Source organism: Lissotriton vulgaris, chromosome 7, assembly GCF_964263255.1.
Source record: "Lissotriton vulgaris chromosome 7, aLisVul1.2, whole genome shotgun sequence".
NCBI lineage: Eukaryota > Metazoa > Chordata > Amphibia > Caudata > Salamandridae > Lissotriton > Lissotriton vulgaris.
This window is the reverse complement of record NC_141695.1, coordinates 993911627-993930915: the sequence shown is the minus strand read 5'-3', so window position 1 is coordinate 993930915 and position 19289 is coordinate 993911627. Positions and strand designations below refer to the sequence as shown.

Genomic DNA, 19289 nt, shown 5'->3' with positions numbered 1-19289 from the left:
GCACCTAAGCTTGAAAAGCAAGCATTGGTAAGTCATTACCTCTTTACACGTTTTAATTGCTACTGTTCTGCATATGTTCACAATCACTGTTTGCTCGGCAGGCCAGACTGAAAGCCTTCAATAATGATTAGTCAATAAAATGTAAATTAGCCCACTGCTGTGATCAATGGGTATTCCATTTGACTTGCTTACAAAAGGGGTCGAATGTTGTGTCACCTCCCAATAAAAAAAATCAATGAAATTATATTATTTAACTAAGAAAGTCTTGTGAGTACGGAAGTGAAAAACATCAGATGTTCTTTTTCTAGAAAGGGCGCTCAAAGCTACTAAGGTTGTGTTTTTTTAGCACACATTGAGCTTCTTAACACTATGAAAAGGACAAAACGGTCACAAAGGTGCGTGCGAGTTCCTATGTCGAGTAAATATTGGAACTTTAGTGAATAGTTTGATGTAAAAGTGTAAATTAAACTGAACCACTAAATAACAACAAAAGCAGAGCAAGGAATGAAATCAGATATAGAATGCTTGCAAATTACCTCTGTGGCACGGTTTCAGAGTGGTCAAGAGAAATAGCTAAGTAGGCAGGCACTTGCAAACAAAAAGCTTCAATGGCTCAGGCACCAAGTAATGTTCAAGAGCGAAAAAAAAGCAGGTGTGCAATCACAGAAAATATGGAATTCTCAGGAGACTATGTATAGGCCAATAATCAAAAACACTGCAAGACTACATTTACACAATAAACACATGGAACACCTCTACTTTCCAGATAGCATCTACCAATAAAAAATGCAGCAATACCTTTTTATGAACTACATTCAGTAAGCACTGTTGAATAAAAAGCCCTGCAGGCATTCATATAGGGTGCGGCGTGGTACAACATATGTTGTGTCACAATAACAAATTGGGTTCTACAATTTCTGTATAAATTACAGTATCTAACCTCTTTATAATCAGCAACTTGCGAAGCACCCAGAAAAGACTCGGAATTCAACAGTATAAGCTACTGCAGTCGAGTTCTGACATTACAGTGCCTTCTGCCAGAGGCAGCAGCCTTGGTGAAAGGCAATTCAGGTCACAGTGCAGCTGTTTAAAGCAATGAAAATGAAATGATTTTCTTTCTTCTACTCTGATTTTCAAGATTAGAGTGACAAGCAGAAATAACATGTTTAATTTTTTGCACTCCTTTGATGATTATAGAACAGCTAGACTCTTTTTGCATGTCTCTACACATTCTGAGCTACTGCAGCTTTTTATACTGACTTGTGGCAAACTGTTTCTAATATCTTTTCGAACAAATATCAGAATATGTATCTAAACAAGTTTTTGGGTGTTTTATATTTTGCATCTTTATTCTTTATGTTTGCAAACATGCTCCTCTCTTGCATATGAAAGAGCTATGCACCAAGGTTTTGAGTGGTTTGTGGGGAAGGTGATGGTGTGACTGTGTATTATATTGGAATAAGCACGCCAGGCCATACATGATAAGGGTATTGTAAGTTACCTCGGAGTTCCATAACCTTATAAAGAACTTGCCCTTCATCCTTGTTCCTCTATATGTTTATGGAACTCCTCAATGACATGAGGGATACACATGGCCTACAGTCCTGAAGAATACCGAAAGATGATGCGGGGTAGCATGTCACCCACCCATCCACACAAGGGCCACTTGGTGCAGAGTGAGAGAGGCACTTCTAGAGGCACCAAGTCCCTACCACCCCCCCAGTGGGGAGAATGGAGGAGCGGAGACCAAAGGGCAAAGAGAGAGAAAGGGGGCAACCTCTCTGTCATGGCACGATGCAACAATACACAAGTTGAAGGCCCTCTGTGTTCCAGTATTCGGGCGGCTGTCAACCAAGTTGCTACACAGTGGAAGGAAGTATGGTAAGCCTGTCCGCGGTGTAGATTAGGATGATTGACTACCCTCGAATGGATCTTCAGCTGAGGGGTGGGGGTGCTGGACGGTGTAAATCAGTTGTGGTCATTCCTTCAGGGGGCCTGTCCTTTGTTGTCCATGGTTAGTGTCTCGACCACTCTGTTAAGGCCTTTCTTATGTGAGTTCCTATGAGGAGTCACTCATGACATGTCAGGATGTCGCAGGGTTGTAGGTTGGTGTTCATGTCCACCCAGGTATGACAGCCCATGTCCCTTTGTTGGCTTCTGGGTTTCTGTATCCATTGGGGCAAAGTCCCCATCTGTCTAAGATGTCTTCCAGCGCATCCAGTTCAACGAATTTCAGCATGCTATAGTTGTAAGTGATGACCATCACTGCGAGGAGACATGCGATGATTGCCCTGGGCTGAGAGGGGTTTCAGGAGCTTCTGGAGCAGATTCTGTGAGCTTGTTGGAACTCTAGTGGGACCGTGAAGCTTATGTTCAGTAGTTGCAGCAACAATGTTTGCAGGAAGCCCGACATGTAATCCACCTCAGTCTCCTACAGGACCCCAAGTACATGGATTTTGTTCTACTCACTGTAAGTGATCTTCCAAGTCCGTGACTTTCTGTTGAAGGCACCAGAGCTCTGCACCCCAGTCGGGCTGTTGGGTCAATCGCTGATTCAGGTCCTCGAGCCGCTCATCCACTGACTTTTGGCTTTTGTGTACAGTTACGGAGTCACAACGATTTGATTTCAGTGAAGAAGCTAGTCATTGTGATATTGAAGGCAGAGAGTTTGGAGCCAAGCCCAGTGATTTTCTAGAGGATTGTGTTTTGCACCATGTCATGCTTCGTAGCAGCTCTGGAGTTTGAGCCTCCTAGCACCTCAGAAAAGGAAAGTTGACACAACCCTTCCATGCCAGACATGGGCATTTTCACAGGTAGTGCCCAACTGAGCAGGGCCGTGGCCAGTGTGGCGTTGAGTAAGGAGGGGTGGCCTGAACACAGGGCTTGAGTCCAGGTAGCCCTCTCGCTATGCCTTCGTGCCAGTTGGAAGAGGGTGCCACCTATGTTTGATCAAGCAGTCCCCTGTCCCTGACTCAGGACATAGGGAAGGGGAATCTGGCATAATCCTGAGTGGACCAACAAGGAGCCGAGCTAGGCTTTCCTCTATTAAGGGGAGGGCTGTGTCAGCAATTGAGTGGGACCACAAGAAAGAGGTGCAATGGGAGAAATTACGCTGTCCAGGCATAAGTCGCAGAATGTCAGCAGTCCCAGCACCCCAGGGCTATATGCTGCCAGACCCTTGACCCTTTGACGTTGTTTGCTCCCATACAATACAGCTACTCCCAGTGGGCCGGCCTTGCTGTAGTATCAGGTGTGTCGCAGCCATGCGTGGCACCAGAGCAGGTTACCAGTGGCAGCTCCTCCGCTAAAGGGGAGGAGCATCGACTGACTGATCAAAAATAAAATGATAATAACGTATTGTTATTATAATTTTATTTTCCCTCTTGCAGTCAGTGGTGGGCAGGGCTGGCCAGAGCAGGGGAGGAGTGGTGTGCACTCCCTAAGTGCGCATGAACTGTTTGGCCTGCCCTCTTGGGCCGACAAACAGTTCATGAGCACTTTCCATGATCCTACCAAGCTGCGTTACACAGCCTGGTGGGGAACATGTACAGGCTCCCTGTTCTAATCTGAGTGCCAATCCCTGGTGCTCAGAAAAATCGCAAGGCTGCATTGCAGCTTTGTGATTGACTCAGGAGGGCCTCTCTGCCCGGGTGCTTCCTGCTGCCGCCGTCCGGGACAAGAAGATGAAGAGGATGAGGAAAGAGGACAGACAAGAGGCGGCTGCCTGCCATAAAAGGTAAGTTATTTTTTTAATTATTACATTCCTCCCCCATTTGGTAGCAGCCGCTACTGAAGGTTACTTTACCAGTTAGGACTGGTCGTCTGGAGCAGCATGATCCTCCCATGCCCAGATTTCTGCTGCCCAGGGTGTGATGCTGTGAGCATGAGGCTGGAGGTTTATCAGTGTTTATCAGGTACATGTGACATCTCAGGAGCGGAGATGGGGGTTGCCGGTTACGGGCTATTACTCTGCCGCTAGGGAGAATAGAAAGGGGGCTCCCACTGGAGGTGGTGGGGGTTCACCTCATGCATCCCCAGCCCTATAGCAGCCTCTGCTGCCCTCTGGACATTGGCACATTGGCAAAATCACCCCACAAAGGTCCAAGGATGCGGCAGTACTCTAAGGAGCCTCCATCTTGCTCCGTGGCTGGCTCTGCAACTCCACTGTTGATATCTTAACCCCTTCGATGCTCATGACGAGCTCAATCGTCATGTAAAAGGGGATTCAGTAAATATCAGCACAAGAGGGGGATCAGCTTAGCACCCAAGGTGTTAAATAACATTATAGACAAAACTGTGCATGGCAAGGGTGCAAGTTAGAGTTCCTTCAGTTAACTATAACTGGTGATTTTCAGTGTTTTTTTTTTAGTTTAAAATGTTGCCTTTTAATTAACAGTTTCACCTAACTAGAAAGTCTCTTTAAATGTGGGAGTGAGCACAGGCCTAGTCATAAGATATTTTCTGAATGACTGCGTGGGAAAGACAATTATTTATTCCTAACCCACTCAAGAAGTAAGGGTTGGACCCCGTCCTTTTATATATTAAACTATGTTTGGTCCACAGTAAACGTCTCGACATTGGGACACAATGAAATGAAAATAAACTGGTCACACAGAATATAATGCAATTGCTCAAATCAACGGTAGAAAAGGTCAGTTAGAGGGCTTTAGGTTATACATGTGTACTCATAAGAAGCTCAAAGTAAATTGTAGCAATATATGAGTGCTTCAAACTAAACATGCATTTATTTTCTTAAAATGTAATCACATTCAGCCAGGTCAAAAATCACTCAAAGCAAGTCACCTTTCTTTAATTTATAGGATTGTTATCTGTATTTCTTAGGGACCCCACTATTGAATTCGTGTTTGTTTCAGTCAACGAGTCTATAAAAAGATCTGGCTTTAGTTGAAGCTCCGTCACATGTGAATGATGGAAAATATATTGCTTTGCTTACCACAGCCGACATTCACATCTATGAAAGGCGAGTACAAATCACCCTTCACAGGTCACTTAGCCTATCTGAGAAATGTTCTAGTGCACAGAACTTCCAGCACAGTTTCTTCGGGCAATCAAGGCAACACATCCATCCAAGCGCGAAGCCAAGCAAATCAAATGATTTTCAATTGCATTAAAATATACGAACACATTCTGAAGGTAAGTGGCGCAAACTCAGCGTTAGCTGTTGGGGCCTCGTGGATAGTAATTTACTGCATAATTTAGCAGAAAGTACACAATTTGTTTGAAATAAGAGCAACTTGAAGCAAAATAGACGCCAAATGTACGAAGCCAGCGATCCACGCAGCAATGCATGAATATGCTTGGAGATCCGGATATATACGTGACCAGAGAGGATTACGTCATAATACAGTGTACTTTTTAGTAAATGGAGTACCTAGGTTCCGTGGCGGCCAGTGCAGGTAAGCGCGGTGAGGTGAGGCGGGGGTTAGGGGATGGAAGCCACAAACAAAAGCATAGAGAAAATAAAATAAATAAATAAAACCACTTACCTTGCCCTCGCTGCATCGACTTATTTCATTTTCCCTATCGAGTTGTGTCTGAGCTCAAACACTGCCCAGAGGGACCTCTTTCAGTATACTGTTTATCACCTCAAAAAGCACTGAGTGGGAAGGTCCACCCATCATTTAAAGACTACATTGGTATGGAACATTCAATCCTACACTATGTTTGACTTGTTACCATCTTCACGGCATCTCACTGTCAGCTTCTGTGATATATTTCTAGGCCAGGGAAGTCTCACAGAGGGAATATTGGAAAAAGAGGGATAGCATCTCCACAGAGCTTGCACCTGCCACTCGCCACTACCGTGGAAACCATAGAAGCCCTCTTAGGCAACAAAGGCATCCGCACCTCCTTGTGAAAAGGCTAGACATGTACTACAAGGGGTTCTAGAGCCAGGGAGCCGTGAGAGCTGCCTCCATGCATACAAGACCCTAAGAGATTGCGGTAGGAGACAGGTTAACCTTCAACATCCTCATCCCATCATCTGGTCCTTTCTCCAAGGAATACGTTGCCGTCTGGCACTGGCAAAGTCCATATAATTCATATTAAATACACCTCAAATTTAGGAGATGAAAATATTCCAGTAATTTACCTATGGCTAGGAAATTGTATACCGATTTCAAAAGTCAATATCTTAAAAGCTAAATAAAACCACTCATCTTTTGCTTTGGGTATTTCATTAATTAGCTACATAGATGTTTACATTTCCTCTTAATTGTTTCCATCCACGTCTAGGAAGGAATGAGAGAATACTGGAGCAGTCTGACAGTGTGCCAAACCACAGACTCCTCTGGACTCTGGATCCCGAATCATACTTCCTAGTCTCAACTAAACCATGAAGACAACTGCACAGGACTGTCTGCACCCCAGCAACTGCTTCACAATATGTTAGTTCTAATAAATGCTATTTCCCAATGTCAGGCAAGGTTCCAGACTTTATGCCAAGTCAGTAGCAGGTGCTGCAGAGAGTGCAGCAAAATGCTACCTTAAGCAGAAGAGACCGTGGTTGATGTCTGCCTAACAAGCAAGAACCCACGGTGGGGAGTCAAAACGTCATGGTCAAATATGAATTTTTAAAAAAAGTGGGAACTGCCAGGGCAGTGATAGTTCTTACGCAAATAATTGTGAATAATTTCTTCTCCTGATTTCATACGTGTAAAAAAGACATAACCTGAACCTGGTACAAGCCACAAAGAATTGTGTTTAAGTATCTTAATAGGGCTATGAACTCTGCCATTTTAATGAACCTTGCACTTTTCCGAGACTGATAAAAACTGCTGATGAGGGACCCAATACCAACAGTTACATGTGGCACAACAGAGTGACAAGACTAGGGAAGGAGCCACTGTACAACATCAGGTCAGCATTATAACATGCGAAACAAGACTTTAAAATGACAAATGTATGTGCACAGTTCATTTCAGATTCACCTGACAAAAATGCACTATTTTCACAAACTACACAAAATGTGAAATACAACAATGAAATAATGAAAAGGCATTCACTCATTTGCACACCCTGCTTGGGCCATAGTTCCAGATTACAGAGAAAACACAATCACTGATGGGATTGTCCCATAAAGGCCTGCCAGACTGCCGCCACCGGCATCCCAATGCGGGACCTACTTGCCATGTCTGTTCTCTTACTACAGGGTACGAATTCACTTAGTACGGAATTAGGAAACCGTTTCCTATGCCGTCGTCCCGTGGGATCTATTCGTCTGCAGTGAAGAGAGCTGCCCTCGTGCTCCCGGGAGTCCCATGACTGTTCCCATGCTGATACATACGAGTGGGTGCAAATTCCTGCAGTTTCATCACCATTGGCCTGCTCGTCAGTGCGGATATGGTAGGTTGTTTAGGAAATACATGATAGTTTACACCTTTCACCCTTTTTCTCTTCTGTGAAAGGAAGTAATTGCACAGCTAGACTCTCATTTTTGACAAACAGCTGCTTTTGAATTCTGCTTTAATTAAGTTTGACATGATGTCCCTAGATTCAAAATATTGAATGGTGGTTGCTCTAAAACCAGTGGGTGTGGTTACTGTCGATGGCAGGCTTTTTATCCTACTTATCCTACAACATTGTAAAGAACGTTTTCGAATACCAAAAATGTAGCAGATGGGCTCAAAAACTAATTTATTAATGCTACAGTAGTGTTACAATACATATTTAAAGTAACTGTCTAAGTATCTTTCAACCTATAGTTACAAACTTCCAATCCTATATTCTAAACCTAGGTCGTAGTTGGCAGTACTCAGCTGGATGGTGAGTGACCTTACCACACGCAGAAGGGATTGAATTTGCATGTCACATGCAAATCTGGTTACGCCCACATTCTCTCAATTTCCAAATTATTTATTACATTGCTGCTGATTTTATTAGATAGGTCTTGTGGGCAGGTCTGGCAGGTGCCCCGGAGGGAGGAGTGGCCAACCACAAGCAGTGTAAGAATACCTGTAAGAAATGGTTTTGACCCATTTTTTCACACATCTGTGTGAAGAGTGATCTCTTCATAAAATCTTTCTTTGTAAGTGTCTTGGTGTCTGGCTCTAAAATATAATGATTTCTGTGGGCGGTAATTGAGGGCTCTTGTAATCGCTATGCGATTAAGATTATCCGGTAATCTGTGTACTGAGGAGTTTATGTATTCAAGCAAAAAGAAAAGACATGTATTGCGTGTCTTGGAAGAAGGACACAACGTAATCCTGCTGACTTAATTGCAAAATGAATTAATTTTATTTAATTTCTAGCTTGGCAGGCTATAAGCCAGGCATTATTTTCAAGAGCTCTAAATGTTACCTGACACAGTCAGTGACTTCAATATGATGCATAATAGCAAACAAGTATAGTGCATCGAACCAAGAAATTGAAAAATATGCAATTAAAGGAACATTGCTTTACTTTTGCATGAAATATTTTGAGGATGTGCACAAACTGGCAAAAGCCATCGTCTATAGCCATTGGCAATGGTAAATTGATGGTGATCATTTTACAATTAATTTACACAACATAAATGTATCTATATTCTAAAGTTTCGGGTGGCATGGAAGCAGGCAGTAGCAATTAGCCGCCTTGATGGAACAGATCCCATAATACACAACAGCTACTAAATTTCTATGTTGTATGAGAAGAAAGCAATATGTGCCTGATTTGATGTCTGTCGTTTGCCTACCAATGGTGCAGTGCTCCCCATTCCATCCCTCTCTGCATTCACATTTGCCGTCTTTGCATGATCCGTGTTCAGTGCAGCGTGGATGGCATACACGCTGGTCGCATGCTACCCCAGTCCAGCCATCTTCACATCGACATGCTCCACCAATACAGACACCATGGGTGCCACAATCTACTGAACAGACCTCTGTAGAAATGGAAATAGAAGCAAAATAATTGTTTAGTGTAGCTTGCCTCAGTATTAGGCATGCACATAGAACTGCTTATCAGTATCATTAAAATTATAATTACAAAAAAAAATACAAATAACTCTAAAATAACACGTGCATTCTAGGATGCTGCGTTGATTAACCAACAGCAAACCCTGCCATGCTCGTAAAGGAGTGGCCCATACATGTAAGAGTGGTGGGGTTGTAGGCGGGGTGGAGGGGGACTTGACAGACGATGCAGGAAAATTAAATATTAAATTTTCCCACGTCGTCTGTTGAGACCCCCCACCCCACCCCATCTCACCGCTCTTACCTGCACGGGCCGCTCCTGTGCTCAAACCCTTAAATTACATACCCTTCTACTGAGTTTGACCGTCAGGGTAGTACTGTTATACTGTGGCTTGCGGAGTTTGCCTTATAAGGCATCGTCGCGCTTGGAAGTGCAAGAGAAGACAATTGGAAATGCTAAGGACCTTGAATACTTTGATTGAGATCCCAAAGATGATATTTGTTGCTCCTTAATTTGAAGAACGAATATGTTTTTTCAATTTTCTTTCCAAATTGAATGTAATCTTTATTGCATGATTGATTAAAATCATTGCAAAACCAAAGAGGATGATGGACAGAGTGTTGAACAATGGCCATGTCTGAACTGGGGTGGCGGAATGAGCTAAAGAATGATGATGGATTAAACCCAGATCAGTTGATTGGGGGTGAGTGCTTGCAATGTTCAACACTCCGTCCATCATCCCCTTTGGTTTAGCTTTGTTCGCCCTAAGTTGGCAGGGTTTGCCCAGACGTGGGTCCCTTGCTCACCTTGTCAGTGGACTCAAGTTAGCCTGGCTGGTGACGGCTGATTAGCCAGATGCTTGTTTCCGGTCCAGGGACGACATGGCTTGGCAGTTCGGGCTGGACTGTTCCCATGAGGCACAGGGTCAGACTGATTTGCATATGGCCATGTCTGAACTGGGGTGGCGGAGTGAGCTAAAGAATGATGATGGATTAAACCCAGATCAGTTGATTGGGGGTGAGTACTTGCAATGTTCAACACTCCGTCCATCATCCCCTTTGGTTTAGCTTTGTTCGCCCTAAGTTGGCAGGGTTTGCCCAGACGTGGGTCCCTTGCTCACTTTGTCACTGGACTCAAGCTAGCCTGGCTGGTGACGGCTGATTAGCCAGAATGCTTGTTTCCGGTCCAGGGAAGACATGGCTTGGCAGTTCGGGCTGGACTGTTCCCATGAGGCACAGGGTCAGACTGATTTGCATATGGCCATGTCTGAACTGGGGTGGTGTAGTGAGCCAAAGAATGATGATGGATTAAACCCTGATCAGTTGACTGGGGGTGAGTGCTTGCAATGTTCAACACTCCGTCCATCATCCCCTTTGGTTTTGCTTTGATTAAAATAATTGCCATGTGAGACAGGATATAACATAAATGTAAAACTAGGTAAAAAACCTTTATCGATAAGTCATAGTTAAAAATAAGGAAGATGAGCTCATGGTGTAGTAGAGTAAAATGATTTCAATTACATTTAAGCTATGGTATGTGTAAAGTGCACTGAAGTGGGTGGATACAGGATAGCACTACAGGGCTTTCGCTGCGAGCATACAAGTGGAATGCTCCATGAAGTTTACACATTTAAAGTTTGACTGCATATGTAGAAAATTCAGGCCCTGGATTAAGGTTTTCCTGAAAATTCGTATTGTCAAAGTTCTGACTCTGTTTGGTAAAAACTATTTTATGGGCATTAAGTAAAACAGGACCTATACATAATATGTGTAAGATATTTTATGTTAAAAAAATATATCTACGATTATGAGTGGTCCAAACTGTTTCTCATTTTGGGATTGAATCCTCTTTAGGAAAGCTGTCCATTTTGCAAGACAGGAACCTAACTTTTAAATGTTTGGAAAAGTGAGTCCCATTGCATTTGCAATTTGATTTAAAGCTTTTTTGGAATCTTGTGATTACGATGAAGTATCTTCCCATTTCAAACACCATAGACTCAGTTTTACCGATGTCAGGTCTTTGATACAAACAAGCCCTGAAAAACTGATGCAAGGCTGCGAACCGTGTGGCTGAAAACAGCCATGTGGTGTCAATAAGAACCTTCAATCTTTACTGATAATCTTAAAAGGAAGTGGCGTAGCAAGGTCAGGTGGTACTCGGTGCGGAAAATTTCTTGTCACTCCCGGTGTGATTAAATGGCAAAAATGTGTGTTTAAAAAACATATTTTTGCCATTTTGTCACCCCCCTCAGTGATGACACCCGGGGTGGCCCACACCCACACCCACTGCACCCCCTTCCTACGCCTCTGTTAAAATGAACAACAAGTAGAGATAAACGTTATTGCAAAAATCCGAATTATGAACAGTCAAAAATGTGTTTCCTCTTACTAAGTCACAATTGAACAATGTCGGAGATACATAATGTAAAAAAAAATTATAAATGAATGGCCAAAAAGAAGCTTTAATATTGAAAACAGAATTTTGGACTCTATATACTACTGAAATATGGGCTTTTTATTAGAGGAGAATAAGAAACATATATCCACGGAAAAACTACTATGGACTTTGAGAACAGTGTAAAGTTAAATTAATAATAACTTTGAACTAAATAAAACATTTGCAAATGTATCTGCTTAGGCATATATGATTATGCTGAAGTATATGTGATTCAGCTGCTTTTACGTAGGCCCAATTAGGATACAGTACTTTAAATAGAACATTACTATTAAAGGATAACAACATTATTTACATCATTCCTGTGCCTCAGTCTGGTATATCATGTAAAGCAAATCTTGCATACATGTATTCTAAATTGTCCGTTTTCTTTATAACCATCTTCAAAACATCAAAACCCTTCACCACCCTATTGAACTATAAATCAACAATCTCGTTCAACACACTCATAACAGGAGAACCTTCTGACATCAAAAACAAGTAGCTTCACAACAATCTGAATCTATTCCCGTCAATACATCATTCCTAGCTAAAATAGGCTTCTCGTTGGTACATCTGATAAGTAATCATATCTTATAAGGGTCAACGAAACAACTACCAGAAGCATAAGATCATACTCAATCTCTTCATGCCCTGGTTCTCATAGTCTTACTCACCCTCGCAAGGGCCCAACATAGCCTGAATGTTCATGCCATTTCCTGCATTTTTCATTTCGGTCCTAGAAATCAGCGCAACCAGAGTCCCCCTTTTGCCAATGGTCATGATTGGCATGGCAGTTGTTTGATGTTTTGCCTATACTCTCCACTTTTTGCTGGAATACAGATTTATTTGGCTCTAGGACTTTTACTGCTGTTAACTACCACTCAAGTGCTCTCTCCCTTAAAGGTGGTAAAGTTGGCTTACCCCTGATTGGCATATTTAATTACTTAAGTCCCTTGTAGAGGGGCATACCATATAGCCAGGACCTGTAAATTAAATGTTACTAATGGGCCTGAATCACTTATTGTGCTTCCACTTGAGTAGCCCTTTAAAACATGTCCCGGGCCTGCCATTGCAGCCTGAATACAGTTTTAAACTACCAATTAGACTTGGCAATATAACCCCCTTGCCAAGCCGTAAACTCCCATTTTTGTGCATATAAATCATCTCTAAGGAATGCCCTAGGTATCCCATAGGGACAGGGTGTATTGCAATTAAAAGTTTGGACATGTACTTTTAAGTTTTACATACCTGGTAGTGTAAAAATCTTACATTGGTTTTCCACTACTATGAGGTCTACCTCTCCCATAGGATAATGTTGGATTGCCTTATTACATTTAATAAGTGCTAACTTTTAATTGGGAGAAGGTAAGAATTTCATGTTTGCTGTCAGAGAAGTTGTAATACAAAATCCTCTTTAATGGTTAAGTCCAATTGTGAGTTACAATTTTGAAAATGGCAATTTTAGAACGATCAATATACAAAAGAGGAGGACCACTTATTCCATAGATTTATTAAGAAATTACCAAGGCATCATTACTGTTTTGCGTCTGCTCTTACAAACCCAAAAATAGAACACTCCTAAAATAACACATCGGGTAGACATCACGGGATACACGCACAATGTGATAAGCACAAGTAAAGTAATAAATGTAATGTACCATTTATTGTATGAAATTTCCTGGTGCTTAATTGTAATTCCTATATGTTTTGCTTTGCTGATGTTGTTCTAGAATGTCCCCCTCAAAAACCACAAGTTCATATGCTCAAATGAAATATGTGCAAACAAATACCCAAAACTTTAATAATAGAAGTTTCAGAGTGGTAACTTTTTTTTTTAAATAGATACCCCACATTTCTAAAATGCTAGATGTAGTGAACACAGGGCCCCAGTCACTATGGACATGAAGAGCTACGTTTCCCATGTAACCCTCCGAGGTGTGGTACACTACCAGCTGTGAGGCGTCCAAATGTGGCAAGAATTTAATTACCTTTTTCGCATGACAACCAGCAGAGTTCTAGCAATGCCGCCATGAGGAAACACATCCTGATCACAGTAGAAAACCAAAAAGCCAGTATAATCATGCACTCTCTAGTAACAAGGGCAGCAATGTGTTGCCATTCTCCCCATATGTTTGTTTTGCTCGCACACAGAGGCCAAAATGAAAGCGCCACAAATATAAGAGAGCCGAGTGACTGCTATGGTTCACTAAGAAAGGTAGGACAGTAAAAACCTCACCCTGCTTAAGAGTGCCATTACCCCTTGCCCCAACTAGTATTAAATACTGTGCACTATATCATTGTAAAGACTGCAGCACACCAAATATTTTTGTTATACCAGAACTCTGTACCTTTGCAGTTATCAAGAAAAAAGAAAAGCTCCCTTTCAAAACAGTAAGACACACTTGACCCCACGTATCTTTAGTTGCCACATTGGAGCAAAGGCCACAAATTAATGATGATTACTTTGTATGTGCTTTTATAGTTATATTCTTCTATAACCGAATAAAGTATTATTAAATTGAATTGAATGATGTGCCTACATGTTCCTTTCTCAACTCACTGGAAGGCATTATCAGAGGCAGAGAAACCGACCTACCCATGAGGGAATTTTGAACTCAACTTTCTCCAAGAGGGAGATAGATGTTGAGCCTCTGCCTCTACGACTCCATGTTCATTTTTAGGGCTGCAAGTCCAAATACTGAGATGCACATAAGAGGTTTTCCCATTTTCAAAATGTGACACACATTTCATGGTTTTTGTCTCGTTTTATATGTAGTGTCCTCCACGTAAGCTCTGTAAGCCCTGGGGAAGACCTTCAGTAAATAATTATCAGGCCCATATAGAAGGTCAAAACACGTCAGCGTAACCAAGTCATGTTTAATGTTTTGATTAATTCATTATGCATGCAGAATAAGCTTGTAGCGCATTTATTGCCCTGTGAGAATATCTGACAATTTTTTTTTTAAATACATGCAAAGTAGACTTGTAAGAGCAGAAACAAAACAATAATGCAGCCTTTGCCATTTCGTAACATATCTATGGTATGGGGTTCTCCTCTTTTGTACATCAATTATTTACTAATCCCGCCACCTTTTTCATAAACAGGATCCTACCTAATCACGTCAGACACACTTTTAGAAAGTTGGTATTTTCCTGCCCTAAACTATTTGGTACCTGCAGCCTCCCTTGGATCACATGACTGGCTGTAGTTGGCAGTTGTACTTTGTTTATTTCTCCCAGACAGCCATGCAATTGGGGGTTTAGGTGTGCCTGAATGGTCCATCAATTGGTAGGCTGGGGGTGGAGCTGGGCAAAGCCCCAGTTGCAACAGCATACTCTATGCTCTGCATTGTTCATGCAGCCAGCTTGTAGCCAGGGCAGGGGAGTCACAAAATGTTAAGCACTTAATAGGGAATTCAATGAATACTTCTCCTTCTTCTAACGAGGTGCCATTTATAACAAGCATTTACAATGCAATCGGTCTAGTCTTTGGGACCATATATGTATTTAGCTATGCAGTACATTATCCTGGGTGCTGACCCATCTACTGTTCTTTAAAATGGAGGGAAAGTAAGCTCCAAACTGCATGACACACCTGGTATGGGAACCCATCGAGAGAAACATTGCCTTTCTGCTGGAAATGATATAGTCCAAAGCTCTGTTTTTATGATAAAATCAGGGCCTTTGGTGGTCATATCACTGAAAATACAAGATTTGAAAAAAATATTATTGTCTATGGGTGCTCGTGGAAGACAATTTCTATGGACTGGAATCTAGAGAATGCTAAAGTGATTCTGGTATTTTACTGACCTCGGCTTGCTATTTTCTATAAAGAAAGTTAAATAGAGGCAGTTGCCAGAAAAATTAAAAAAAGAAAGTCCCTCAGCAGAAAGCAATTCTGATATTTTACTGATCTCTACTGGTCGTTTCCTATTAAGACAGTTAAATAGAGGCAGTTGAAGTAGCAGAAAGCATTTCTGGTATTTTACTGACCTCTAATGGTCGTTTTCTATCAAGACAGTTAAATCGAGGCAGTTGAACAGAAAACAAAAGTCCTTAAGCGGAAGCAGACACGTCCTAGGGCTAATCTCCAGAGCCCACAAAGTACAGACACATATAAGTATATACTAAAGTATATACAAGAGGTCTTGAATGCTCAACCTAAAAAGGGGACCCTGCAACCCACTCTTCAGTACACTTCTGAACATTTGGAAAACTCAGGGCTGTGTGGTGCTCTGCCAGAAGGCCTGCTACTCTGTTGCCATGCTGCCACAGTGAAGGACTGGATCTGCATCTTGAACCCAGGACCATCAGAATGACTCCCAGGGCCAGTTGGCAGGCCTCCGGATCAGAAGGCTCTGGGACAGAACAGGCTCTAACTACCATGAACCCAGCACCCCCAAGTGGAGCCAGCCCAGTCAGGCAATTGTAAATGGTCCTGAAGATTCTCTGCCAGCCAAGCCCAGCCCAGCTATTTTTTCATGTGGGCAGAACCGATGAAGAGTGAAACAACTCCTCATTGCACTGCTTCAGAACTGCTGCTGCACAAAGCATCTCCCACTCAGGACTTTTTATCGCAGCCCGCAGTCTCCATCGCAAGCCAGTCGACAATGACATCCTGGACAACGAAGCAGGACGCAGTATCGCCAGAACCTCAACTTCTTTGGAACTGCCGGTGAGCAATGCATCTTTGACGCAGGCCTTACATCGCAAGCCCCTCGCTGATGGCATCCTTGATGATGACACAGGATCTTGCATTGAGGGCCCACAGCTCTTCAGAACTACTGCTGCATGACACATCCAGGCTGTGGTAGCTTGCAATACTCCACAACCAGGATTTAAGGTACGTTTTTTTCAGTGGACCTAACTAAGTAACTGTAGCTGTCCCGTGCTGTATCGTGGTCGGCCTCAACTTGTGATTTTGTCACAGTCCTGCGTGACAGTTGGCACTTGCCATTTCTAGGCACTAGTTTCACCTAAATTGTTTAAACTGCATATCTACGGTTCTACGGATTGAATTTTGTTTTGTTGTCAAATAATTTATTACATTTTGGTATATTTGTCTAAATTGGTGTTGGATTTTTCTTGTGTCCTGTGTTCACTTTATTGTTTTTTGTGTGTTGTATACATAATTTACACATTGCCTCTAAGTTAAGCCTGACTGATTTTGTGTCAGGCTACCACAGGGATAAGCACAGGTTCATTTTGTGGTTCACCCTTACAGGGAATATGGCTCCTGTTTGAACAGAGGTCATCCCCCTCTTTAACCAACAGCTTAATTTCTCACAGCTGCCTTTTCCATTACCTAATGTCAATAAAGTTACTGATATTTGATTAGATCTCATTACCCTTTTCTGCCTATTTGCATACCACTAAATTATTCATTAGCTGTAGGCAAGTCTGTAATTTGGTGAGTTAAATGTCCCACTGGAGTATTTTAATTGTGTTTTCCTGGGCACAGAAGAATGCATCCCTAGCCATGTTTCAGTGGGATAAATTTGTTATGGACTCTGTATCCTTAGGAAGGTCATCCAAACATTGGTTGTGGCCTGACTCCACTATTAGCAGCAAAGAAGTGGGGCTTGCTGCATGCAGAGTTAAATTAAGTATCTCCAGGGTAACATTATTTTAGTGAATTTGTTCTGGGCATGTGTTCTTTAGTAACTCTCATTTCTAATAGATTTATTTGAATGAAAATGGCATAAACTCCCTCTAAATATTATCGGTAGGATAAACTTGATCAAAATAAAAATACTTCCCAAATTTCTCTATTTGTTTCGTTCAATTCCTCTTTTGCTTAATAATCTTTTTTTTAAGAAGCTGGATGGTGTATTTAGTAGTTTCATTTGGGGATATCGTAAAGCTCGACAGTCCATGGTGCTGCTCAAGGATGCACTAGATAATGGGGGGTTAACTTCCCTGATTTCAAGTTATATTTTTGGGCAACTTTTTTGGGCCGTTTAGAAAGTCTGCTTAATACAGATAATCAACTTTATTTTCAAATTTTTATGTTAAATTCGGATGCAAATATGTTTTTGTTAAGAGTCAATGACCCCAACTACTACAAAAGGGTAAAATTTAAGACTGCTAAAGATATGGTTAAAATTTGGCGTAACATACTGGCTTTTTGTCATACTTCTTTTTATCATCCTAGACTCCAGCTATGGGGCAACCCTGGACTTCCAGGAATTTTTAGCGATGGCGCGACAAACACATGGCGGGCACATGGTATAAGGACACTTGGGGATTCATATGGGATGCAAGGATTTTTGACCTTTGAGACACTTAAAATTTTATATAAAGTTTCGGAAGCTACAAGATTTAAATACATACAAATTTATGATTTTCTCGTTCGCAAGATCAAACTTTCTGAGGTAGCTGATTCCAACATTTGGGACTGCTTTTACTCACATAGGGATACATCTTTAATTAGCACTTGGTATAGATGTCTTAATAGTTATAAAAGTAGTGATTGTAGCAAATTAGCTGGAAAATGGAGCACTATGCTGGGAAGCAACATTACTCCTGCTGCGAATAACCTATCTTTACGTAATATTATTAATAATGTTCATTCCTCTAGCTTAAGGCTTCAACAATTTAAAACGACTTGTATGCTCTATCATACTCCTGAGAGAATATCTAAATGGTCTTCGGACCCCGCATTTAGTGCTCAAACCAAATGCCCCAAATGTACTCTTAGAGCTGCGAACTTGGAACGTATGTTATTTTCTTGTCCTTTGCTATCTGAATTTTGGAGGGCTTTGGAGAAAATTATGAAACAAAAGTTGATTTGCCCCCCCGCCCCCACTCTCAGCACCTTTAGTCTTACTAGACACCAGCACTTGTCATACTCCACAACAAGCCATTGTAACTATTATGCTATCATGTGCAAAATTAACAGTTGCTCTCGCTTGGATATCACCTAATCCCCCACATATTATGGAATGGTGGTCTTTACTTAATGAAATTTACTCTATGGAACATGCTCTAGCCAGACTTAGAGGTAATCAGTCCCTAATGAAATTTGATAAGATATCGGGCTCTTTCTTTTCTTAACTGAATCTTGTTTTGGGGAAAGAAATTGTTCTGCTTTTTGCCAGCTGTTGCAACGTCATATTTATTCATTTACTTATGCATGATTATAACTGTTTACAATTTGGACTATTTTGAAACTGTTGTAACTTTCATTCTGCCAGAATTTGTTTCATCTTCTCGTATTCTGTTTTTGATTGATTTAATAATTTGTGTCTCTCTCTTTTGTTTTGCAAAAATAAAAATATTTTAAAAAAATCAAAAAAAACTCTCAGTTCTAATAGATTTATTTGAATCCTTGTATTCTATTTCCAACGTAATATTACATTACGGCGGTGCCAGTAAGTAAGAAAATTTTAATGCACAATACTTGCCTTCATGATAAAATTGGGAGACTAAAACCACATTCATTAATGCAAGCCATAGGACGGACATTTGGGCTGCGGGTGGGGGTTGGGGTCAGGGGTTGGGGTAACAAAAATGTGAACTTGCTGTCAAGGAGGTATTAATGGAACTTGATCCATCAGAAAAAAACACATCCAAACAAAGAAAAGCAGAAAATTACACATATTCATAAAATTAAGGTAATGAAGCTAAACATTAATAAAGTAGTATGCATTCATATATTGAATTAACATAAACCAGCACATAAATCTAAACTTGGGCAATGATGAAGAGATTGAAAGAAGGCTGCCTCCTTCTGTTGGCAGTTAAACATGAGCTCTCCAAACTTACATTATGGCCTGAGCTCTGTGTGCAGTGATAACAATGTAATACACATTTATTAACAATAACAATGCTTCCAGAGTGTGATGCTGCTACCACACCCCACCTCGACTGCCTACAGGCATGCTTTCATTTCCTTGATTAATGATATTCAAGGCTTGGATCTGTTAAGGGGTGAAGCATGA

At 41.5% G+C, this 19289-nt stretch overlaps 1 protein-coding gene across 1 annotated transcript in view; it reads right to left on the bottom strand.

Annotated features, from left to right (window-relative positions):
* LOC147702831 (teneurin-2) overlaps positions 1-19289 on the bottom strand; it is a 1317719-nt gene that overhangs the window by 309223 nt on the left and 989207 nt on the right. Inside the window, exon 12 of the mRNA XM_086931409.1 lies at positions 8693-8878. Within this exon, the coding sequence (XP_086787535.1) occupies positions 8693-8878 (186 nt within the window). The remainder of the gene's footprint in view (positions 1-8692; positions 8879-19289) is intronic.